We start from the raw sequence: 20,516 nt of genomic DNA on the forward strand, positions 1-20,516 counted from the left end.
TGTTGTAGTTCACAGTGTGGGGTCACCATTACACTGTCATAAGCATATGCTAACCATAGGGCCATTTTTTTTGTATCGCATTTAAACAGCCGGGACAAGTAACTTCTGTTTTACTATGTGTAAAGCAAAATGCTGAATGCAGTCTTTCCAATTTCTATAAAACAGAATTTTATTGCTGGATTTCAGATAAAAAATACAGGTACATGTGTTGTGTAAAAGTACATATTTCCTCGATTATACTGATTTTTTAAAAGTCCGCTTGCAAGATAAAATACCGGTACAAGTGATATGATTATCATTATACCTTAATCTTCATTAACATGGTTGAGTGCCCTTGTAATGCAAACCTCAAATTAATCTCCCATAAACACAATGCCATCTTTGGATTTAGTGAATTTCACAAGAAAATATCAACTTCTCTCTTCTGAGGAGAACATACACGCAAAGAAAATACCAATATGTTACAGAATCATAATCCAAACTCAAATTTGATAAAACTTGTGCAAAACATAAACAAAAAAATATTTACACAAAGAAAATGGTACAAGGAGAATAAAATGAAGTGTTCCAGAAGAGTGAACATCATCTGCTTCATTGACGACACTTAACATGTAAATCTTGGTCAATCCAAGTAAGTAATGTCACATTCCCAAATGTCTCGTAAGAATGTTTATTTTGATACATTTCTTATAAACTGAATTTCTATTATAGATCCATTAAAGAGCTCAAATGTTTGTGTTTCCAACATTTCATCTAATATAAACAATGGAAATGGATCATATTCAGTTATTGAACAAAAGCTTTCGTTTACAAATGTGTAGCAGATTTGTAGCAAGAGCAACTTCACTGGAGACAAAAGAGTTCCGTGTAAAATAAAGCTAATACTCCTGTACCAACTCTTGATTGGTGATCCAACTTACAATTAAATTGTATTCATACAGAAATTGTCTTGTGTCAGAAAGTATTCAAGTTAATACTGTAGATAAAATTAGACTTGTATGAATTGACACAATTTTAAGGTAATAGATGTGTATGATATTCTTTTTTGTAAATCAGTGAAACATTACGATATCGGTACGTTGTACATGTATAAAAATACACAGTAAAAATTTATGTTTTTCATGAAATCAATCTATTCAAACATAAACACTGTGCAAAAAAATCAACCATTTATTTCCTAATTAATTTTTTTCATTTACATACTGATCTAGCCTGTTAAACCCTCTCTATTCCGAGAACTATGGTACGGATTTGACAACTTTACACAGTTTTACTATAAATCAACTCTTAATAAATAAACTCCTAATACTCAGATTATCCATACAAACTCATCCAACACTACATTAACATACATGGCATAATTGATATTAACTTTCATTACATGAACATCTGATGAAAAGTATGTCACCATTTTTCATACCAAGCATGCCCACTTAAAACTGAACCTTTCACACAGTGATGATACATGGTGTTTACATAAATGATAACATGTCTATAATTAATTACATATAACTTTATTAAACTTGATTTATTTTACAACAATTGCGAAACAAGTTATTTCAACTTATACTAATCACTCTTGTTGGCCTTACATATAAATACTACGGTACCCATCTAGAAAGTCAGCATGACCAAGCATTACCAGTTCTGATAATTTCAATATTTTAAAATTATGTTGGAGAGGTCTTAAATAAGCTCTGATGTCTTATCAATACAATTTAATTTAATATTTTGACCATTAAAAGATTTCCCAAATTACTTGGAGGTACAACAGATTTCTCAAACTACTCGGAGGTACAATTTAATTCTTCTCTTTATCAATAGAGAGCTATCTATCAAATACCAACAGTCTTGACAAGCCTTGGAGAGAATACTTGTGTATTATTGATCAGTAAATAACAAATTTAATCTCATCAGATCATCACTGATACACCAGGAATCAACATTCTCTTCCTGTGTAGATATATAAAGGAAAAAAATCCTGTGTTGCAACAAAGTTAAACCTGACCGCATCAAATTTAAAGTACTTAATACATCTATAATGCAACGCATTCCATTTCACAATACTGCAGGCAATATGTCATGTCAATTTTTGTTTGAAAAAAGCCAAAAGATGTCTTGGATATGAATTCCCTGCTCCCATGCATATGTGTAGGGTTGTCATTTCATATTATATTTTATCAAACAGATGTTTTTATTGATGTAAGACCTTTTATCACAAATCTCAGGTTCTATGGAAGACCAGACAAAAGAAGGCTGCTATTTTGTTGCACCATTTTCAATTTATAACACCATTGACCATATTATGACATACCTAAACAATTTCTTACTGGTGTAGTCAATGAAAACCTCCTCGGTATATTACACTAGTAAAACAAATACGTAACAGGGAGAATTCACAGGATAACAGGTGGTTACATGACAAAAGTACATGTGTCCTTGTCTGATGAATTTGCAGAAGTTAACCCTTTAACCTTGAACCCTTTAACCTTGACCGCTGACAATCTAAGGCCTAGAACTTAAGGTTATGGTACTATAGGATATATATAATATATACAGGAAACAGGTGGTTACATGACAAAAGTATATGTGTCCTTGTCTGATGAATTTGCAGAAGTTAACCCTTGGACTTTGACCGCTGACAATCTAAGGCCTAGAACATAAGGTTATGGTATTATAGGATATATTTAAACAACTTTTGTTGTTAGAGAGGTTCTCAAGATGTTTTTCAAGATGGTACATGACTGGACGGATGGACAGACACAGATAACACCAAGGTATATTATACCTAATGAAATCACGAAGACATAAAAATTAGATTACCAAGCCAAGCAGAAACGGTAACAGTACTGACTTGATTGGTTAGACACCTGGGTAGCAGTGTGATTTTAAAGTTGGAAAATATATCAATTAAGTTTTGCTTGACTCTCTAGTAAAATGAAGTTTCACTTCACACAAAATGTTTGAATTGATCAAACTAGAAATATTATTTTGCATCAGATCTGAGCTGGAATACACAACGGGCATTCCAAAATGATTATGTAATCAAGTGTAACAATGTGAAATAATGTTAAAGTATAATGGTACTCATTTATCTTAGCTTACACATTCCTGATAGACCTCCACAGGAACAGGGGGAAATTGTTTCACTTCAAAATGTCTATACCAACTTGTTTTTAATATTAATGCTGATGATTAATACATAATTCATCAAGTTTACTTTATGTTTTGTATGTTAGATTGTACCCAATGTATTGTAGCATTAATCTGCTATTTCAAAATTAAAGCTGTGGTATCAGAAAACAGGTTTCTCAAAAGAATTATTTTCACTTAAATGATACAAAAGTTGTAAAATGTGACCCTTGACCTTTTATGAAGACCACCTTTTTATGTTAAGACACTAACAGTATGTAACAAATGTTGTGAGGTTCTCAAGACTTCAGATATAACATGATTGAGAACCTGACTGAGAACATGACAGGATGCAATGGACAGACATGAGTAACAATTAAACAGCAGCCGCATACAAACTTATTCTGATATATCATCGCACGTAGAAGATATCACTTTGAGGATTGTGATTTTTTTCTACATATCACCATACTGAGACCCAAACCAGGAGAAAATAAGGTAGACCGAAAGATATATACCTGTTCATCACATATATTTACATCAATTTAAGTAAATCCTTGTATAAATTCAAGCTTATATGTATCATGATTGTATATATTATTAAACATCATACTCAAGTACTTCTGGGAATGTATGTAGGTACTTTAGATACCAACAAAGTAGTCCATTTTTTTCTACACAGTTTCATTATTCTAATCAAAATTTTTATCAATTTTAAATATATTTGTCTATGAACACTATCATCAGCTGTCTGTTGCCAGTAAATTGACTCCAGGGATATTTTCTGATGGAAAATTGTCTGTTATTGAACTAGAGTTGGTAAAATTGCTCGTTATATCTTCCATCTTATATTGTCCAAGTTTGAATTTGCAGCAGATTAGATCAGTGACCACTCCAGCCAATGAGTGCATTATACCTGTTAATACACAAAAATATATACTAGTTTACATGCAATCAATAAAAACAGTTGAAGATACCAAAGGAGATAAATGTAACAGAATTAAGGTATTTGTCTGACAATAAACCACTATTTGGAAATATTCTGTCTAATACTATAAATAAGAAATTGAAATCTTTTTGTCTTTTGTCTTTTTATCTTGTCAACATAATATCAACTCACCTGATACAGAAAATATTCCTCCAATGATTCCAACCAAACGTATTAGAAACTGTCCAAACGGTCGATGAACCTCTCGTACACGAATTTTCAGAGAATTCAAATCGTATTTGACAAATATTCCTGGCACTCCATGACTTCCAGAAGAGTGATCAATGCTTCGGTTCTGAGAATAAGTAACAGAATTAATTATGTGGGTGTTGAGGAGAAGATTTTTGAAATTCGAATCAATTTGACCCCTTTTTGCCCCACCCATCAAGATGCTTCCATCCATGAGGAGTACTTGAGAAGTCGAAAATAGTAAATTGTTTACTAACATATGACACCAGGCAAAGGTGATCGCAACCTAACAAGCATATTTATACAATGTTTTTCTGAAAACATGAAAATTCTACTAATGTGATTTTCGTCTATAACCCAGTCGAATAGTTTGATACCAAATACCCATGGTAGACATCTGACCTTGTGATCAAGTGATGGTAATTATTGTTTTAACTTACCACATGAATGAGTAATGAATTCGTAATGACAAGTTAACAACACAATAAAAAAACAAGAGGGCTGTGGAGCCTGTATTGTTCACATAGCTTTGTATTGCTGAAATTGCTCCATTCAAACAGTTGTGTTTTGTTGCTTAACGTTATATTAATTACTATGATAATTTAAAGACATCCTCCTGATAATGTCATATATGCAAGGTCAGTGCATTTGTCTTTGGTAAGACATGATATCTAGTTGTAATAGTGCTAAAATGATGCTGACTTTCGAGTGCTACGACACTACGGGACACTGATGAAAGTCTCTAGCAAGATACCCCATCCAGTCACATTTAACTAAGGACAAAACATTTTAATTACCACAATATTGAGTGTTAAACAAAGAGCAGTATGACCTATCTTATAAACTCTGTTACGTCTCACCAAGGAACAGAACCCAAAACTTTCTTTACCGTGCCAACCTCTCAACTCATGGGCAAAGGTGAGGCGGAGTCAAGAGATACAGTAGTTGTTGAGAAAGAGTAACGATCTCAAATTCAGTTGTCTCTAAGGAATCATGCAATAAGACAGCAAGTACAATTCTAATACTGATTACTTACCCTGTGAGAGACAGCATACTGGTAAGTGTCTACATTAGCTGCATAGGTTCGAACTTCTGTAGGTACAATCTGCATGAAATACTGGTACATATGGAAGTCTGGAAAAAAAAAATAGGAAAGAAATTCACAATTCTCAGATTAAATCAAAGTTTCTCAACAACTTTCATTTAGAAACAAAGATAATGTTGATTTTAAAATGAATAAATGTAAAGAAGCTATAAAGGTGATCACTGCCTACCTAATAAAATAAAGGCAAACTTTCAATTTCCTCAAATAATAGGCATTGCTCTTAGATGTCTATTTCTCTTTTCTTAACTGTACTGGATGACAGAGTGCCAGGAGAATCCTTAAAACAGCATTATCTCTAGTTCATTTAGAGTATGCGTATCCAAAATGAGGTTATATCAACAAAAATGGAAAGTGTGCAAAAAAAGGGACAGTAGTGATAATAAATATGTTATCAAAAATTACAGAATTTGGGTCAGAATCTTGATAGCTCTTTACTAGAATTCTACACCTGAAGTCTGCATTTCTTCACCCTGCATCACTACATACAGAATTGATCAACTACTTTATTCCAAAACTCCATCACTTACCTGGCATTCAATGCTTTTCACAACTATTATAACATTTCATATTATTTAAATTACACCCTTGGTTATAGGGAAGAAGTTGTTTGCAAGCACATTGTCAGGCTTCATGCCAGGAACCTTCCACACCTTTCTAAGACTTTTGGTTGTTAGAAGCAGTTACTTAAGTGTTTTAACAAATTTGATCCCTGTGCCCCTGAATTTGGGTCAAGGCAATTTGTTGGGCTTTATTCCAAGAATCTACTACCCGAAAACAAGACTCAAGACCTCTTGGTCAATCAAAAGAACTCATTTGAAGGTTTCAACAAATTTCACCTTGTGACACTGAATACAAGTGTCAGTCATTTATTTTTGCGAGCTTGTTGTAGCAGATTTCTTACAAACATAATGATGATCGTGATTATGGCTTATTTCCAGGATTGGTTAATTTCTGAATTGGCTTGTTTTTTAGTTTTAGGGCAGTCGTGTAACATCACTTACTTAAGAGATCATCCCAATGTTATAACTCATGCTAATTTACCACAGAAATATTACATGAGTGGACTTGCTAAGTGACAAGTTCCATAAACTTGTATTTCTGTCTTCAGTGTTAAACCACTTACTGTCAGGTGTGACATTTTCCTCTCCATCCAAAGGGTTGATCACTCCATTGACTGCCTCGCCGAATGAGAAATGGTCAATTCTGTGAGAAAAGTTGTAATCTGAAAATAACCAAACACAAAACTTTGATTAGATGCCCACAATGACTTTCTAATTTTTTGTATTGTTGTAATGTGAAAATAACTATTAACTATTAGTAAGTTTTTCAGCATGGATTTCATTGTCATTTATCGGGCCATCCTGACCACAGGGACTAGGCATGAATTTGATACACACAGGTAGTCCAATTTTATGTATTATAGTGACTATAACATATGTACATTGTATATTGACTGTGGGTTGGGAACTTGTACCAAGTCCTGTGATCCTGATAATAGGACTTGCTTGAATCATGGAAAATACAAGAATCACTTCACATTTCTTTCATTTTGCTTTCAATTTCAGAATAAAATTTTGGAATTAATAAAATCAAAATCAAGTTCAAAGATAACAAAGACCATCATTTAAATACATACAAATATGTTGACTATATAACACAATTGATGACAAGGTCTTTTTCCTAGAAAACCCTGTAATGCACCCCTAGATACATCATTGTGATGAGTGATGACCAGATATTTGATGACTAGAGGTCAACAACACTAGGAATTTTGGAAAAAAAAAATCATAGATTGACAAACAGAACAGATTTTATCTAAACATCTCCAGGAAATCAGGACTGCTTTTTACAAGACTTATGAGATTTATTTTTCTAAACACAAATCATTATCGCACTGTATAACATACTGCAGTAAGTTTTAACTACATCCATAAGTCCAACAACAGAAATGTTACTAAATGCATCTGAAACCTAAGTTTTACTCCACATTATATAAACATTCAAGTAATTTTTTGTTTGTTTGCTGAGTTCATTGTGCTGTGATCAATTAAAGCCCTGATGAATTCTCCTTGTAGCAGTTGGTGGGTATATCACAGATCATAATAAGGGAGGCCTGCCACATGCCATCCACAGCAATTGAGTTAAATCATCATGTCCAACCACAACAGCGCATGTTGGTCTGTAATCTTAGCTTCCTGAGAGACACCACCCAGGTAGGGAATGAACCACACATCTCAGATGTTATACTAAGGTAAGTCTAATGCTCTACTGATTGAGCTATTGCAGACCCTAAGAACATGTCAAAGTAAAACACTTTTTCTCTAACTCTTGAAATTACCTGTTTTCTGCTTTCTCTAACTCTTGAAATTACCTGTTTTCTGCTTTCCTCTAAATATTTCCTATTAAATCTGTCATTTATTATCTTTTCTTTTTTCTTAAGATGTTCTTAGTGATAAGCTCGTTCTTGACATAAGCTGCCATGATATTGGGTACCTATACTGACAGAGTAGATTGTAACATTATGTCTTTATTTACATACTTATTTATAAAATCATCTGCTTCCTCACATGAATGTGTAGGCGTGTCTTTCCTCCAATACTAAGTACACTAGTAAAACTGCATGAGAAAATTTTGTATGGCTGTCACACCCATGGCTTTTCCTTATTTCTACACTAGTAAACTTACCTGCATTTTCAACAAAAGCAGCCACGTGAATGTGTCGCCCCGTGCTGGGAATTGTTCTGGACAGAGAGACAAGTCAATAAGTACTGTAATTTATACAGGTCAAAGGACAGAACAATGTTGAGGAGTAAGTTCTGAACAGCTTCACAAAAGCTTTTTTTTAATCCTTATTTCTAAATATGAACATCTATGATTCCTTATGTTGAATCAATCACGTACTTTTGCACATTTTTTATTTTTCAATGTTCCAGATGACATGATACATGTATCAAAGAAATATTTTTTGCAAAAATCTTGAGGGCTAAACAATATCTATGAACTAAATTCAGACTTTTGCTTTAAAGAAATATTTTCAAAATTTTTAAATAAGAAAGAAAAAAAACACAAGAGATTTGTAGTTGATGTGAAGCTGTCCATTCCAACTGCATCAATATTACATTGTTTCTGTGTGAATCATATCACCACACCCAGCCATGCATGTGCTATGTATACATGTACAATAGCTTTCTGAGGGTTTCATTCTGTTCTCTTTGCTGCCCCTTACCAGAGTTCTTAATCATCATGGAGATGTGGGCGTGTCCTCTGGGTATCATCGGCACTGACCTGGGGGTCAAAAGGTCATCAAAAAGTCACCAACCCATGCAGAGCTTAATTAATAAGTGAATGTGATACATTTGATGCAAAACAAGCTTTGAGAGAGTGTCTTTGTGACAAATATTGATAAGCTTTTATTATTATTATCGTCTTAATGGCCCGTCAACACATAAAAGGTCGTTAGGGCCATCAACCAGTAAGATATTGATAAGCTGCTGTTTGTATTATTTATCAGAGTTTTATAAGTGTAAGCCTATTGCACGCATGGTTATTGCTGTTGTTGTAATGTTGTGAAAATTTTCCTTTAATTTTTATTAAATTATTTTTTAATTTAATTTTGTTTCATATTTTCAGATAATTTAGGGAATAACTCTATTGTCTTTTGAAATTTGCTGTGATTTATCTTGAATATACTGATCCAAGTAAGCTTACTGGCGATGTATATCACTGTTTTAATTCATATAGATAGAAGTAAAAACATGATAATTCAGAGATGTTTTTGTGTATCATTTAAGAATCTGAGTTTAAAACTACACTGGATTTGCAATGTTAGTAACAATTTTTATTTAAGTATATATATTTATTGACCTGTTTCTGACATTATTTTCATGACATGTCGAGGTCAATTTGGATCAATGACATCGTTATCAATCATTGTCCAGGCTAGATATGCAAATAAGAGGTTTTTTCTGTAGCAAATTATTTTCATTGATCAAACAAGTCTGGTTACATCTCCTAAGAATTAAAATAATCTTTATATTCATAATCATCATCATTATTCAAAATGACTGTTACATTTGATATTCTGTTAACAAAACATTGTGATGACAAATCTGATCAGTTCAGTGGATAACCGTAAAATAGGTCTCTCAAAACCTATCTTATGTACTAACACCATGACATGCAATACTTAAACTTCAAGGCTAACATTTACCAATTAAACAATAACACTGTACACTGGGTTTTAAAAATTTATATGGTTCTTCATATTGGTTTCAAATTTAACTCTACCAAAAAACACAAAATATATATATATATATTTCTAAAATGTCTTTTAATTAAAGTTACAATATCTGTGTAATTCAACGTTTACATGTTATATGAAATGAGATAAGATTGGTTTAGAGCTGATATCAATTAGGTTATTAATCAATAGGAAACAACATTATAATGTTAAATATATATCTGCCTGGTATTTTCAATATTTGATAGATATCTGTTCTTATATAGATTAAAACATGTATTTTCGTATCCTCCACCAATACTGTACATAAGACATACAGTGAACACTGGACAGACACGCAAAAGCCAACACCATTATATCCATACTCAGTATACCCTACACACAAGTTGAAACATCATTATTGACAGCATTGATAAACACAAAAGCTTGTTTATGTATATACAGATTATCAGAGAATTTACGTTCAAGTTATGTTTTCTGAGAAGACTTATAAAGAAAATGGATAATTGACATGTGTCAGTTTCATAAATTTCAGTAAAAAAGATTACCCAGTAACAGAGATGACTGCTAGATTGATGATATTTCTCTGTGCCATTTTCATTTACATATAGAAATGGAACATTGGACACAAAGAGGAAAAGAGATGATTTTACATACAACACCCAAAAGATTAATGGCAGTTCTACATGTATTATAATCTATGCCGAGAACTCTTTTAAAAACTATAGTGTACAACCAAATTTGGGACTCTTTTCACATTTTAGATTAGACAGATGATATAAACAACACGTTTACTTTCACTAATTCTGGAAGTTTCAATTGTCACCAAATAATTAAGAACTATAAGATGGTGATTTTGAATAAATATTAAAAGATCAAACACCTCTTAAAATTATTGCAACTAGTCACAAAAAAAACACATATGCTGCTTGAGAGAGGTTAAAATTTCCATTAATTGAAATTGAAACATTTGGTCCGAAGTTGCTATACTTACTTTCCTGCTGTAATGTGGAAGTTTCCTGCTACTTTGTTCACCTCCAAGGATCCGTGAACTCGACAGGCATCCGGTTGTCCCACAGGATTGTCATCCCTAAAATTTGTTCAAAAAAGATTTCATCAATTCCTACTTGACTTGCCAAAGGGTGTCAGAGTGACGGTTTTATGTACATGTAAGAGAAAATTAAAAAACGAGCTTCAGCTGAGAACCTTGACAAGAATCTAGCCCTGTGTACTGGTGTGATAATCCATGGCTCTACAAACTGAGCCAAAAAAGCATACCCCATCAACAAAATGACCACAACAAACATTGTCAACAAGCCAAGACAATCTGTTCCTTATACATAGAAAATGTTGAAATCACAAGCCGCCAAGCAAAGTATGACCCCTATTACAGTACAGTGTACTTTGTGAGTGTAATGAAGGGGAAGATTATTTACAAATGAGCCTGAGTCAATGTTTTAAGTATCTACCTAGGTGGCATGCCTCGTTTGTAGACGGCAGAGATACCAGACATCCAAAGAAGTTCTTGTATGGCGTGATACTCCTCCCTCAGATAGGCGTTAATCTCCTGGACCACATCCTGGTATTGACGTTGTTTAGGGGTTAGTTGAAAATATGTGTTGTCCATGTTCAAGTGCCCAAACATATTGGTATCTTGTCCAGTCATATCAACTACATCTGCTCCAATAACTAAAGAGAAAAAAATTAATTTCAAATGCGTCAGCATGAAGAGAGTGCAGGACAGAATATCTCTGTTTTCAATTTGTTTCTTTTAGGGGCAGAGAAAGGACAGGGGTGGAAGGGTGGAAAAAAGGAAGATTTTACAAGAACTGTTTGTTTCATTACTTTCACATTTTGAGGCAAAACTTGAAAAAATATGTATTTCTTGAATGATGGAAACGTTAATAATGAAGAAAACATTACAGATGATTTTTTACATTTCTTTTCTAAAGGGAAGGAGTGATGGTGTAACTTTTTAAAAGAAGACAATAAAATGAGAGATAATCTTCAATGAGATTTGTTTCAATGTAAAGTTGTCAAAAAGACTGAATATTTCTTCCTTCTGAGAATTATATTCTGTATCATGAATATCTTAACTTCCGTAGGATGTAAGAATAAATCATTGTAACAAGGAGGACAATGACTCTTTGTATTTTATTTTATTTTCAATCATATTATACATACATTGACAAGGCATGGCTACTGTCATATCAATGTTGATCTTCAGCTTCCTGTGAAATAAAATAAAAGGACTTTATTTACATCTGAAATATTGTCTACAAAAGCAAAACAATGCATGTAATGCTGGCATATATGCATGTGCAAGAAACCCAATGGGCCATAATGGTACACTTGTTTTTCAGCTTACCAAGACTTGGTCACTTCATTAAGTCAATTCAAGGTGTTCATCTGCTTAAAAGGCTATAATAATTTTTGCCACAAAAAATCCATGTACATCAACAATTTGGTCCTTAAAACTCCAGTGTTGTTTCATTGAACTTAGTTTACAGGTTTACATTTCAACTTCCTTGCAGAGAAGAGGTGGGGGTTATAATTAATTTTAGAACATATTTGAACTAGGATATAGGGCATGTAAGCAAAATTTTGGAAGAATTTAAATTCACGCTCCAATTTTCATGTTCAAACGAAATCTAACAATGAAATTAAGAGAAGACAACATTACGCATCAGCATCTGTATCGACTTCATAGTCAAATTTGAGCTGGGTGGAAGCATAGTAGGCAACTTCTGACATCACAAGGACACCGATAAGGATGAAGACCACAATGGAAACTGAAAATCACAGAAAACATTATCAACTTCACAATAATGTCAGCATAGTTTTTTCGAACAATGTTTTTATGCAACAGTCAGGGACATAAATATGAAGATAAGTCAGTAGGGACACCAAGAAGGAAATAAAGAAAGAATATAGAAAGAAAGAGCTAGGCTGACAAGATAACGCAAAGGGTGGTATTATCCACCTTGCCCCACTGTTTAAAACAAAGTCACACAATCATATATATATGTTAATAATATAACAAGTATGTCAGATTACACTGTTCTGTGTTGATACTTTTTAAAAAAAAATATATCTGTACATGTTAAACAAATTCATATATAGAATAGAATCATGCAAATTCTTAAAAACCGTACTTCCTCCTCCTGAGGGTGTCGTTTTCTTGTAGTCATCTGGGACTTTGGGAAAGGCATCAAGCTCCTTCACAACTTTCAAAGCTTGTTTCTGATTAAGGGCATTCAGTCTCCGCATTTTGGAAATCCAAGAGCTATATATGGAACATAATATACATGTATAGTTCCCAAATCAGTGAAGAATCATCCATCTGATTATTACATTTACATACAACTTTAAGAATATCATAGGAGGCTCATATGGCCTTCAGCACATCCTGACTGCATACTAAGACCAGAAAAACTTCCAATTAACTGAATGGAAATTATACCTTACCATTTTTCTCAATCTATCATAAGTCAGAGATGCCATTAACAGGACTCAGAACAGTTTTTACCATTATGTCTGTTAAATATATGTTCTATAAAAGGATGTATGAGGCTGGTCTTTATGCTAGACCTCAAAACTTTTCAATTTTACAATGATGTTCTAGATTTCTAGCATGAAACATCAACCCTGTCTACCTAGTACCTACGGACAAAATATCAACACCGCAGATTTGAATATCAACCTTTTTAAGATCAAGTAGAACTTGCACCCCTGTCATTACTGAAAACATTTGGCAACATGCTGTTTTTTCTAAAACATATTTTCTTTTGTGATTGATTTATCAAGCTTCACACAACTTTTATATATAATGATATATCTATCAGCTTTCAATTGCTGAAATGTGGAAGAAAAGTACATGTTCAAAGGTAATAAGAAGAAGTAATGAAAAACACCCTGCCATCACTGGGGCTCAAACTAGCAACCATTCTGCCTCAAGCCAGACACTTCACAACTTGACTAAAGGGAAGTTCACTCTAGCTGAGGTTAAAGAAGCTGGCATGACCTCTCAACTTCTACACAACATTTTGACACTTTCAAAATAACTTTATTGTTCTCATAATGCACACGTATGTTTATTCTGTGATGTTTGAACATTGTTGTAATGGGGGTTCGTTGTGACTTAGTAAACTAATTATTTGTAATTATTTCCTTTCATTTTGCACCAATTTTCTTTTCATTTTGTATCTTGTTTGTTAAATTCATCTGATGAGGATTAAGTTTCGTAATTTTCACACCTGAATGCCCTCCTATGTGTGACATACTTTGCACATTTGTTGCTATTACGACTGATTTCATGAGTCGTAAGTAACTCATTCCTTCTCTATATCATCTCTGTGTTTATGTTCACACTCTCTGACAGTCTGAAATATAACGTTTAATTGGAACCAGTGTCTAACGGCAGTCGAATTTTTACAGCAAGACGTATAAATTTTCGCTTACTTATATATATGCATATTATCAATTAATCAAGAACTGAATATCTATCTTACTTACGTAGGTGGTTAACAGTAACCGGTCAGTTATAGCACATCCCCTTCTTCTCAACAAACCAAAACTTATTCTGTGATGTGTACAGGAAGTTTCTTTTGAAAGGATACTTTTCGAGGCGAACATGGTAAAGTATTTCCGGAATTTTTAACCCCCATGCCGACGGACTTTAACATATAGCAAGCAATATGACATATCTTCAGTATATCAAAATATTATTTGTAACACATTTTAGAGAATTTCATGATACTAACACAGACTTACAATGTACATATATGATTTGAGACTCTGGTACAAAAAAACGTTTCTGATAGTTGATTTATGACGGGTGGACAGAGAGGGGTATTATTCTGGATCCATATGCCTTCTTAATGCCGTTTTGAAATCTCCACCTCTTAACATCCGATTCCCATCCATAATTTCCATTAACCGCACTGTCTTACAATGTTCTGTCCCGTATCAAAGCTTTTCCTTTTTTCTTGAACTAGTTTATTGCTAGTCCTAATAAAGGAATACTTGATAATAGTGATGAAACGGGCAGTTCTAAAGTATCCACGTGAATTGTCGATTATTTTGTAGCATTATACACACGGTAGTTAATCTTTTGCAATTTTATTTCACATGCAATGCTATGAAAATTGGAACTTTGAACAGCTTGAATAGTTTTCACCTTTATTTCTTTAGTTGGAACAGAGACGTATATAACACGTCTCTGGTTGGAACACCCCACTTACTAACTGTTTTCAGTGTTGACATTCCAGGATGCTTGTGTCAACTTCCCTTTTTCCCCTCGATCTTTCTGGATCATTTTGCAGATATTAATGTTTCCCGCCCAGTGGCGTAGCAAAACATTTTTAGGAGTGTATGCTTTCAAGAGAGGATCCAAGGGCGAAGCCCCGGTTAAGGGGGTCTAGGGGCGCAGTAAGGTTAAAAAAAGCAGGGCAAATATATCTCAATGGAATTCGAGTGTATGTTTAAGCATACAAGCATACATTATTGCTACGCCTCTGCCGCCCTGTTACTCCCGGCTCTCGTTCTCTTATCCCTTCATTTATCGACTTCATGCAGATCCTATGCAGCTATTGAAGACATACCGCGTCGCGCATGCGTGGATTTTTCGCTCCCGTTGAAGTTTTTTACTATAGATTATATAGTGGCATTTCAATAAAAAAATATTGATATATCGTTTTGTAGACAAAAAAATCCAAAATAAAAGCCCCTGATCAATAACTTGAACATTTCTTCGTTACGAATACTTTTTTTAAATTTTTAGATGAAAATTAGATGTGTCGTTTTTTAGTTGAAATTCGCACATTAATCTCCGTCATAGTCTTACCAAATTTTTTAACAAAACGATTATTTTGACAACTTCAATGTAAAATAAAAGGAATGTTATGTATAAATCTCCAAAAGAGCGCCTCTGACTATCATGGCAAGTAAAGTAACTTTCCAACGCATTGATATAACTTTGATAAACTTGAATTAAAAATTAGTTGTGTCAGTTTTTAGGTGAAAATGGTACATAATTTCAATTCACAGTCCCAAACACGGCATCAATGCACATGTATCGATGAGTCATTACGACAGACTGCTGTTTATATATAGTGAATAGTCATATTTTTCAAAGTACATTTGATAACTTCGAAATAAAGGATTTCATATTTAATTAACGAAATGAATAACCAAAATATAAACGACATTTCCACATAGCGGCTAAGCTGTAACCAAAATAGGTGTGAATATCAACAATTACTGGAGTTTATTTTAACGCCTCGATTTTTTCCCTTTTTTCTTCATTTATTTATCTTTATGATGAAGATGTGTACAATGTACATGTTTTATGAGAAGTGTATGATGTTACCATGGTTATAAAAGAGACATTCATTCTTGATTTTGTTTGATCCGTGTTCTGGAATTTTAAAGAAGTAGGACGAGACAATAATAGATATAAGTGCTTTCAAGACTTGGTTAAAAGAAAATTGAATTATGTTGGCGGACTAGTATCGCATTTAGTACATTGTAAATCATTATATTGGGCTTGCAAAAAATCACTGACTTGTTGCTTGAAAATTAAGAACATGGATTGATGTTGCAACAACCAAGCAAATGTTCACATAAATGAAAAAATATAAAGATAAAGTAAAAATCTTAATAAGAAACAAAATGTTCAATGAATTCGAGATTTGGTCTGTACTAATATAATGGGTTACTTCAATATATAGTTAACGGTAGACGTTGTTGATCCCGTCCAATCCGAATCCTTGATCACGAGTTTTCACTTGTTCATCCTCCATTTTCAATTTGCTACATTGATAATCAGTTGTTCTGTTTAAAATGTTTTCAAATTCTAGATCTTCTCGCAGTTTTATGTGTTTTAAACCAAAATCCAGAGGTGTCTTTATCACACGTCCCTGACCAAATCAGATGATTTCTTCGTATATGGACTGTAGTAATGTGTGAAATCATATAAGTCATATAGTCGGACGATGAGAAATTAGCCAATGAGTCCAGGTAAACCACAGGGGTTCTCAGTTGTGGTTTTACTAGCGCGTCTTCCGAAATAACTGGCCATATGCACTCATATGATAAAATGTTATGCTTTGATTCAACAGAAATTATTGAACTGAGTTGTAACACTCTGATTTTTATAATAATCATTGAAGGCGGTTATTTTTTGTTTGTGATTTTGAGCATGGATATTCATTCAATCACCAATTCAATTCAAGTCCGACATGTTATGTAACCTCTATGTAGGCTACAACAGATACCTTTATAACCATGACTGCACGGGTCTCCGAGTCCAAGTCTGACAAAATCACTCGTCCATGACTGACCCCATTCTTCCTGTTGGCTCTCGTGCATACGGCTCGACTAGCGCTAAGGGGACGTAACTTATGGTATCTCGTAGAATTAAATGTAGTTGCATATGATCCAAATAGGTTCAAAATCTCACCATATTTCAGTTTTTTTCGTGAAAATTTTGCTGCCTAATTTGTTATGTTAGACATGAATATCTCTTGACAAGTTGGCTTTATTAGTTGTATTGAATTTCAAGTGAAACTGTATAGGATGTATGCAAATGAGTGTATACCCACACAAAAGACTTTATATACCCATATAACAAATTCACAAAAGGGTGGATGGTGGGATAGTGCCCTAGGCTCGGCTTTAGCTTGACCAAGTCTGGTTTACCTCCAAAATAGATGATGGGAGTACCTGTCGTAGGCTCGGTTTCAGCCGGACCCAAGGCCATAGATCTCAAAGAAAGCAGACGGTGGGAGTGCAACTACACGAAAAGGAAGCCTTTACTGTCTTTAAAAAGATGAAAAATATATAATGTAGAAAACTGCACAATACAGCAGCTACGCCCTTATTTCTCGCGTCAGTGATATTAAGGTCCTGAAATTTTGAAGTACCAAAGATTACTAACAATTGTTCCTTGTGTTAAACTTCCAATGTAGTTTCTATAAGCATGAATAACAAGTTTAAGAGACAAACAAATCTCAATAGGACATAGAGTGGGACGATAAGAAATTATCCCACTAAAGATATGGCTATACTTCACACCAGTTCAGGTAAACTACAAGGGTTCTCAATTGGTTTGTGATGTTTTGATTCAACAGATATTGTTGAACTGAATTGTAACACTCTGATTTTTATAATGACAGTTGAAGGTAGTTATTTCTTGTCTTTGATTTTGAACATGGATATTTCTATTATCACAGATTTAGATACAAAATCAGTCCGATGTGTACCGTGCTATTACGGACTAGTAGATATGTATCCTATATGTAGGCTACAACAGATACCTATATAAACATGGCTGCACGGGTCTCCGAGTGAAACAGTACCCACTAAGTCTGTATTAGCACAGTGTGTTATTTGATATAATCATTTATCCATAACTGGCCACATTCTTCACTTGGGCTCTCGTGTCTGCGACTCAATAAGCGCTAAAGGGACGTAACCCATGGTATTCCGTGGAAATAGCTGCATATGATCCCATGTATAATTTGTGACATATCTGCATGGATGAATTATTCATGTTGATTGTCTTAATTTTGTTCAAAGTTTAATTTGTTTCAATGAGTCTAGGCGTTTTGCTTTAGAAGAAGAATTTGCTCAAGCATTGAAACTACAAAATAAATTGATCACTGTAACCTTGCATATAGGTCAAGGTCATTTTTTAATTTTTGTTGAGTTTTAACCGGCTAACCAGATATCATGAGTCTAGACTTTTCTTGATCTGGATATGATATGTGAGCATCTTTGAAAAATGGCCGTTGTGACGTTGAACATATTTCAAGGTTATGTCTATTCACAAAGTTTAATGGGCTTAATCCTAGGAAGCAATCACCAAAATATATTGATTATAGGCCTTCCAGTAAATGAGAAGTTGTTTGAGCAGTTCTCAACTAATTTGCTGCTATGACCTGAATACATGGATCCTGAAGCAATGTTTAAAAACTTCGTCCTAAGAATCTTGTAGAGAAATATCACAATTCTTGACATTTTTGTAAGTCAAAAGAAGCCATTCAAGCATTTCAATAAATTTTATCCCAGTGATCTTGAAAATGCGTCAAGGTAATTTCTTTTTACCAAGTTTGTTGAGCTTTCTCAAACGAAGTAACCAGCCAGATATCTTGATTCTTGGACTTCGGGTTAATCAGAAGAAGTTGTTTGAACATTTAAACCTGATGGGCTATTGGTACAATGAATATTTGGCCAAGGTCATTCCTTATAGAAAACTTTACTGGGCTTCACCCTAAAAACTTTAAGACAAAGATAATGATTCTAGGGTTTTCTGTTAATAGAAAGAGGTATGTTTGAGCATTTTAACAAGATGATTTCTTTTTTCTCATCAACCTTCCGTAATTTTTCATAATTTTAAGTCAATTACCAATTTGAATTATTTCATGACTATCTTAATCAGCTGGATTTAATTTCATTTAATAATGGAAGACATCAGAATTTTCAAATGGAATGGGTTCTACTTGTCTGGAACTCTAAAGATTTAAACAAGAAAGAAATAAATAAAAAAATGAGTTACAGATTTGATTATCTCCCCTTGACTATAAAGTTTACTTCAATATCTTCAATAATCTGGCCTGTTACAGATTTATCTACAAAGTTTTTTTTTTTCAATCACCAAAATATTTGTTGCCTTTTCTCCATTTTCATACCAGTTTGTCTTTGGTCTTAATATTGTTAATACTTAAGGTTTTCTGATATTTTCCAATTGCTGTAGATTTTTCAGTTGTCGTTTTAGGTTGTTTTGAGATTTCCTGTGTGTATTTGGGATTATCCTCACATCATTTGACTCCAAACATTACACACTGAATGATTATCAAGCCCTCCATTTGGTCACTAATTCAGTTCATACGAAATGTGAAATTAGGTTTTAGATGCAAATTGCTGGGGCATAGCTGTATGTGCCTGAAGAGTCTGAAGTTGTAACCACATTTATTCAGTATAGACATCACACCCCAACAACATGATCTGTGTTGTTTCTAATGCGGAAATATCAGCATTTAGACAGTTTTCTATTTTATTTTTTTTTCATTATAGTATTCTAAGAATTCCTATAAATAGCTGATCATTTATTTTTAATTTTGATGTTTCAGCCTTTTCATTATTCCATGAATTACAGTATCCTTCAATTGTTCCCACAATGCATTTTTGATTTGCTGTTTATAAGTTTAATCTTTCAATAAGACATGAATGACAAGTTTTACTTCTCGAAATAATTTTGCAGTCCATTGTTCATGAAAATTTGGATTTCTTTGTATCCAAGTAAATGATTTTAATTTTGGATACAACTGCCTCCAAGTAACAACCAAATCATATCCTTTTATTACTTCTAATGCCTTTGGATTATTATTGTTAAATATCATAAGTCTCCAGATTCTATATCATGAACAGCATTTCAATCATCACTGATGGATTCTGAAAAGCTTGTAGTAAAAAAGCTGGGGAATTAGGACCCGGACAGTCTATTGTTATCCTACTTTGATTCCTGGATATGTCTTTAATAATGAATCCACATGCTCTGTCTACCCAGGTACCATTTATAGTAAATTCAAATATATTTCTAAACAGAATTAGATAAAATATGTAATATATGAAGTCTATGTATCAGGGGAGACAACTGACTTATAATGTCAGATATGTGTAAGAGGAGATAATAATGTGTAGGATAATAGACATATATGGGGAGACAATAAACCACACTAAGTCCGATGTTTGTTGATGAGTTTTAATGACAATAGAACAACAACATCACCACACTCACATCCTGGTAACGAACGCAATGTCATCATTTTGTATAGTTTCACCGTAATATCTCATATATA

The 20,516-nt window shown here is 33.5% G+C and overlaps 1 protein-coding gene across 2 annotated transcripts; it reads right to left on the bottom strand.

Annotated features, from left to right (window-relative positions):
• Window positions 1–144: 144 nt before the first annotated feature.
• Window positions 145–14,236, bottom strand: LOC132545389 (endoplasmic reticulum-Golgi intermediate compartment protein 2-like). Of its 2 annotated transcripts, none has more exons than XM_060209074.1 (11): window positions 14,170–14,236; window positions 12,810–12,940; window positions 12,338–12,446; window positions 11,839–11,885; window positions 11,124–11,343; window positions 10,649–10,744; window positions 8,100–8,155; window positions 6,538–6,636; window positions 5,346–5,443; window positions 4,253–4,415; window positions 145–4,048 (listed from the first exon to the last, which is right to left on the bottom strand). In XM_060209074.1, exons 2-11 carry the CDS (start codon window positions 12,922–12,924, stop codon window positions 3,876–3,878), a joined length of 1,176 nt encoding a protein of 391 aa, XP_060065057.1. In that variant the 5' UTR covers window positions 12,925–12,940; window positions 14,170–14,236; the 3' UTR covers window positions 145–3,875. The 2 variants fall into 2 exon arrangements, with proteins under 2 accessions (XP_060065057.1, XP_060065056.1); XM_060209073.1 differs by lacking the exon at window positions 8,100–8,155 and adding an exon at window positions 8,641–8,699.
• Between the last annotated feature and the right edge of the window lie 6,280 nt (window positions 14,237–20,516).

This window comes from Ylistrum balloti, unplaced genomic scaffold (assembly GCF_031769215.1).
Source record: "Ylistrum balloti isolate Yb309-2 unplaced genomic scaffold, AGI_CSIRO_Ybal_v1 Utg369846, whole genome shotgun sequence".
NCBI classification, from domain to species: Eukaryota; Metazoa; Mollusca; class Bivalvia; order Pectinida; family Pectinidae; genus Ylistrum; species Ylistrum balloti.

What these genes read in the sequence shown, in the direction of transcription:
- LOC132545389 (XM_060209073.1), bottom strand. Translation starts at nt 12,924, where the DNA reads ATGCGGAGACTGAATGCCCTTAATCAGAAACAAGCTTTGAAAGTTGTG. An exon ending in GTCGATACAGATGCTGATGC is followed by an intron (nt 11,886 to 12,337) that starts GTAATGTTGTCT and finishes TTTATTTCACAG; the next exon opens with GAAGCTGAAGATCAACATTG. An exon ending in TTCCACATTACAGCAGGAAA is followed by an intron (nt 8,700 to 10,648) that starts GTAAGTATAGCA and finishes TTTGACCCCCAG; the next exon opens with GTCAGTGCCGATGATACCCA.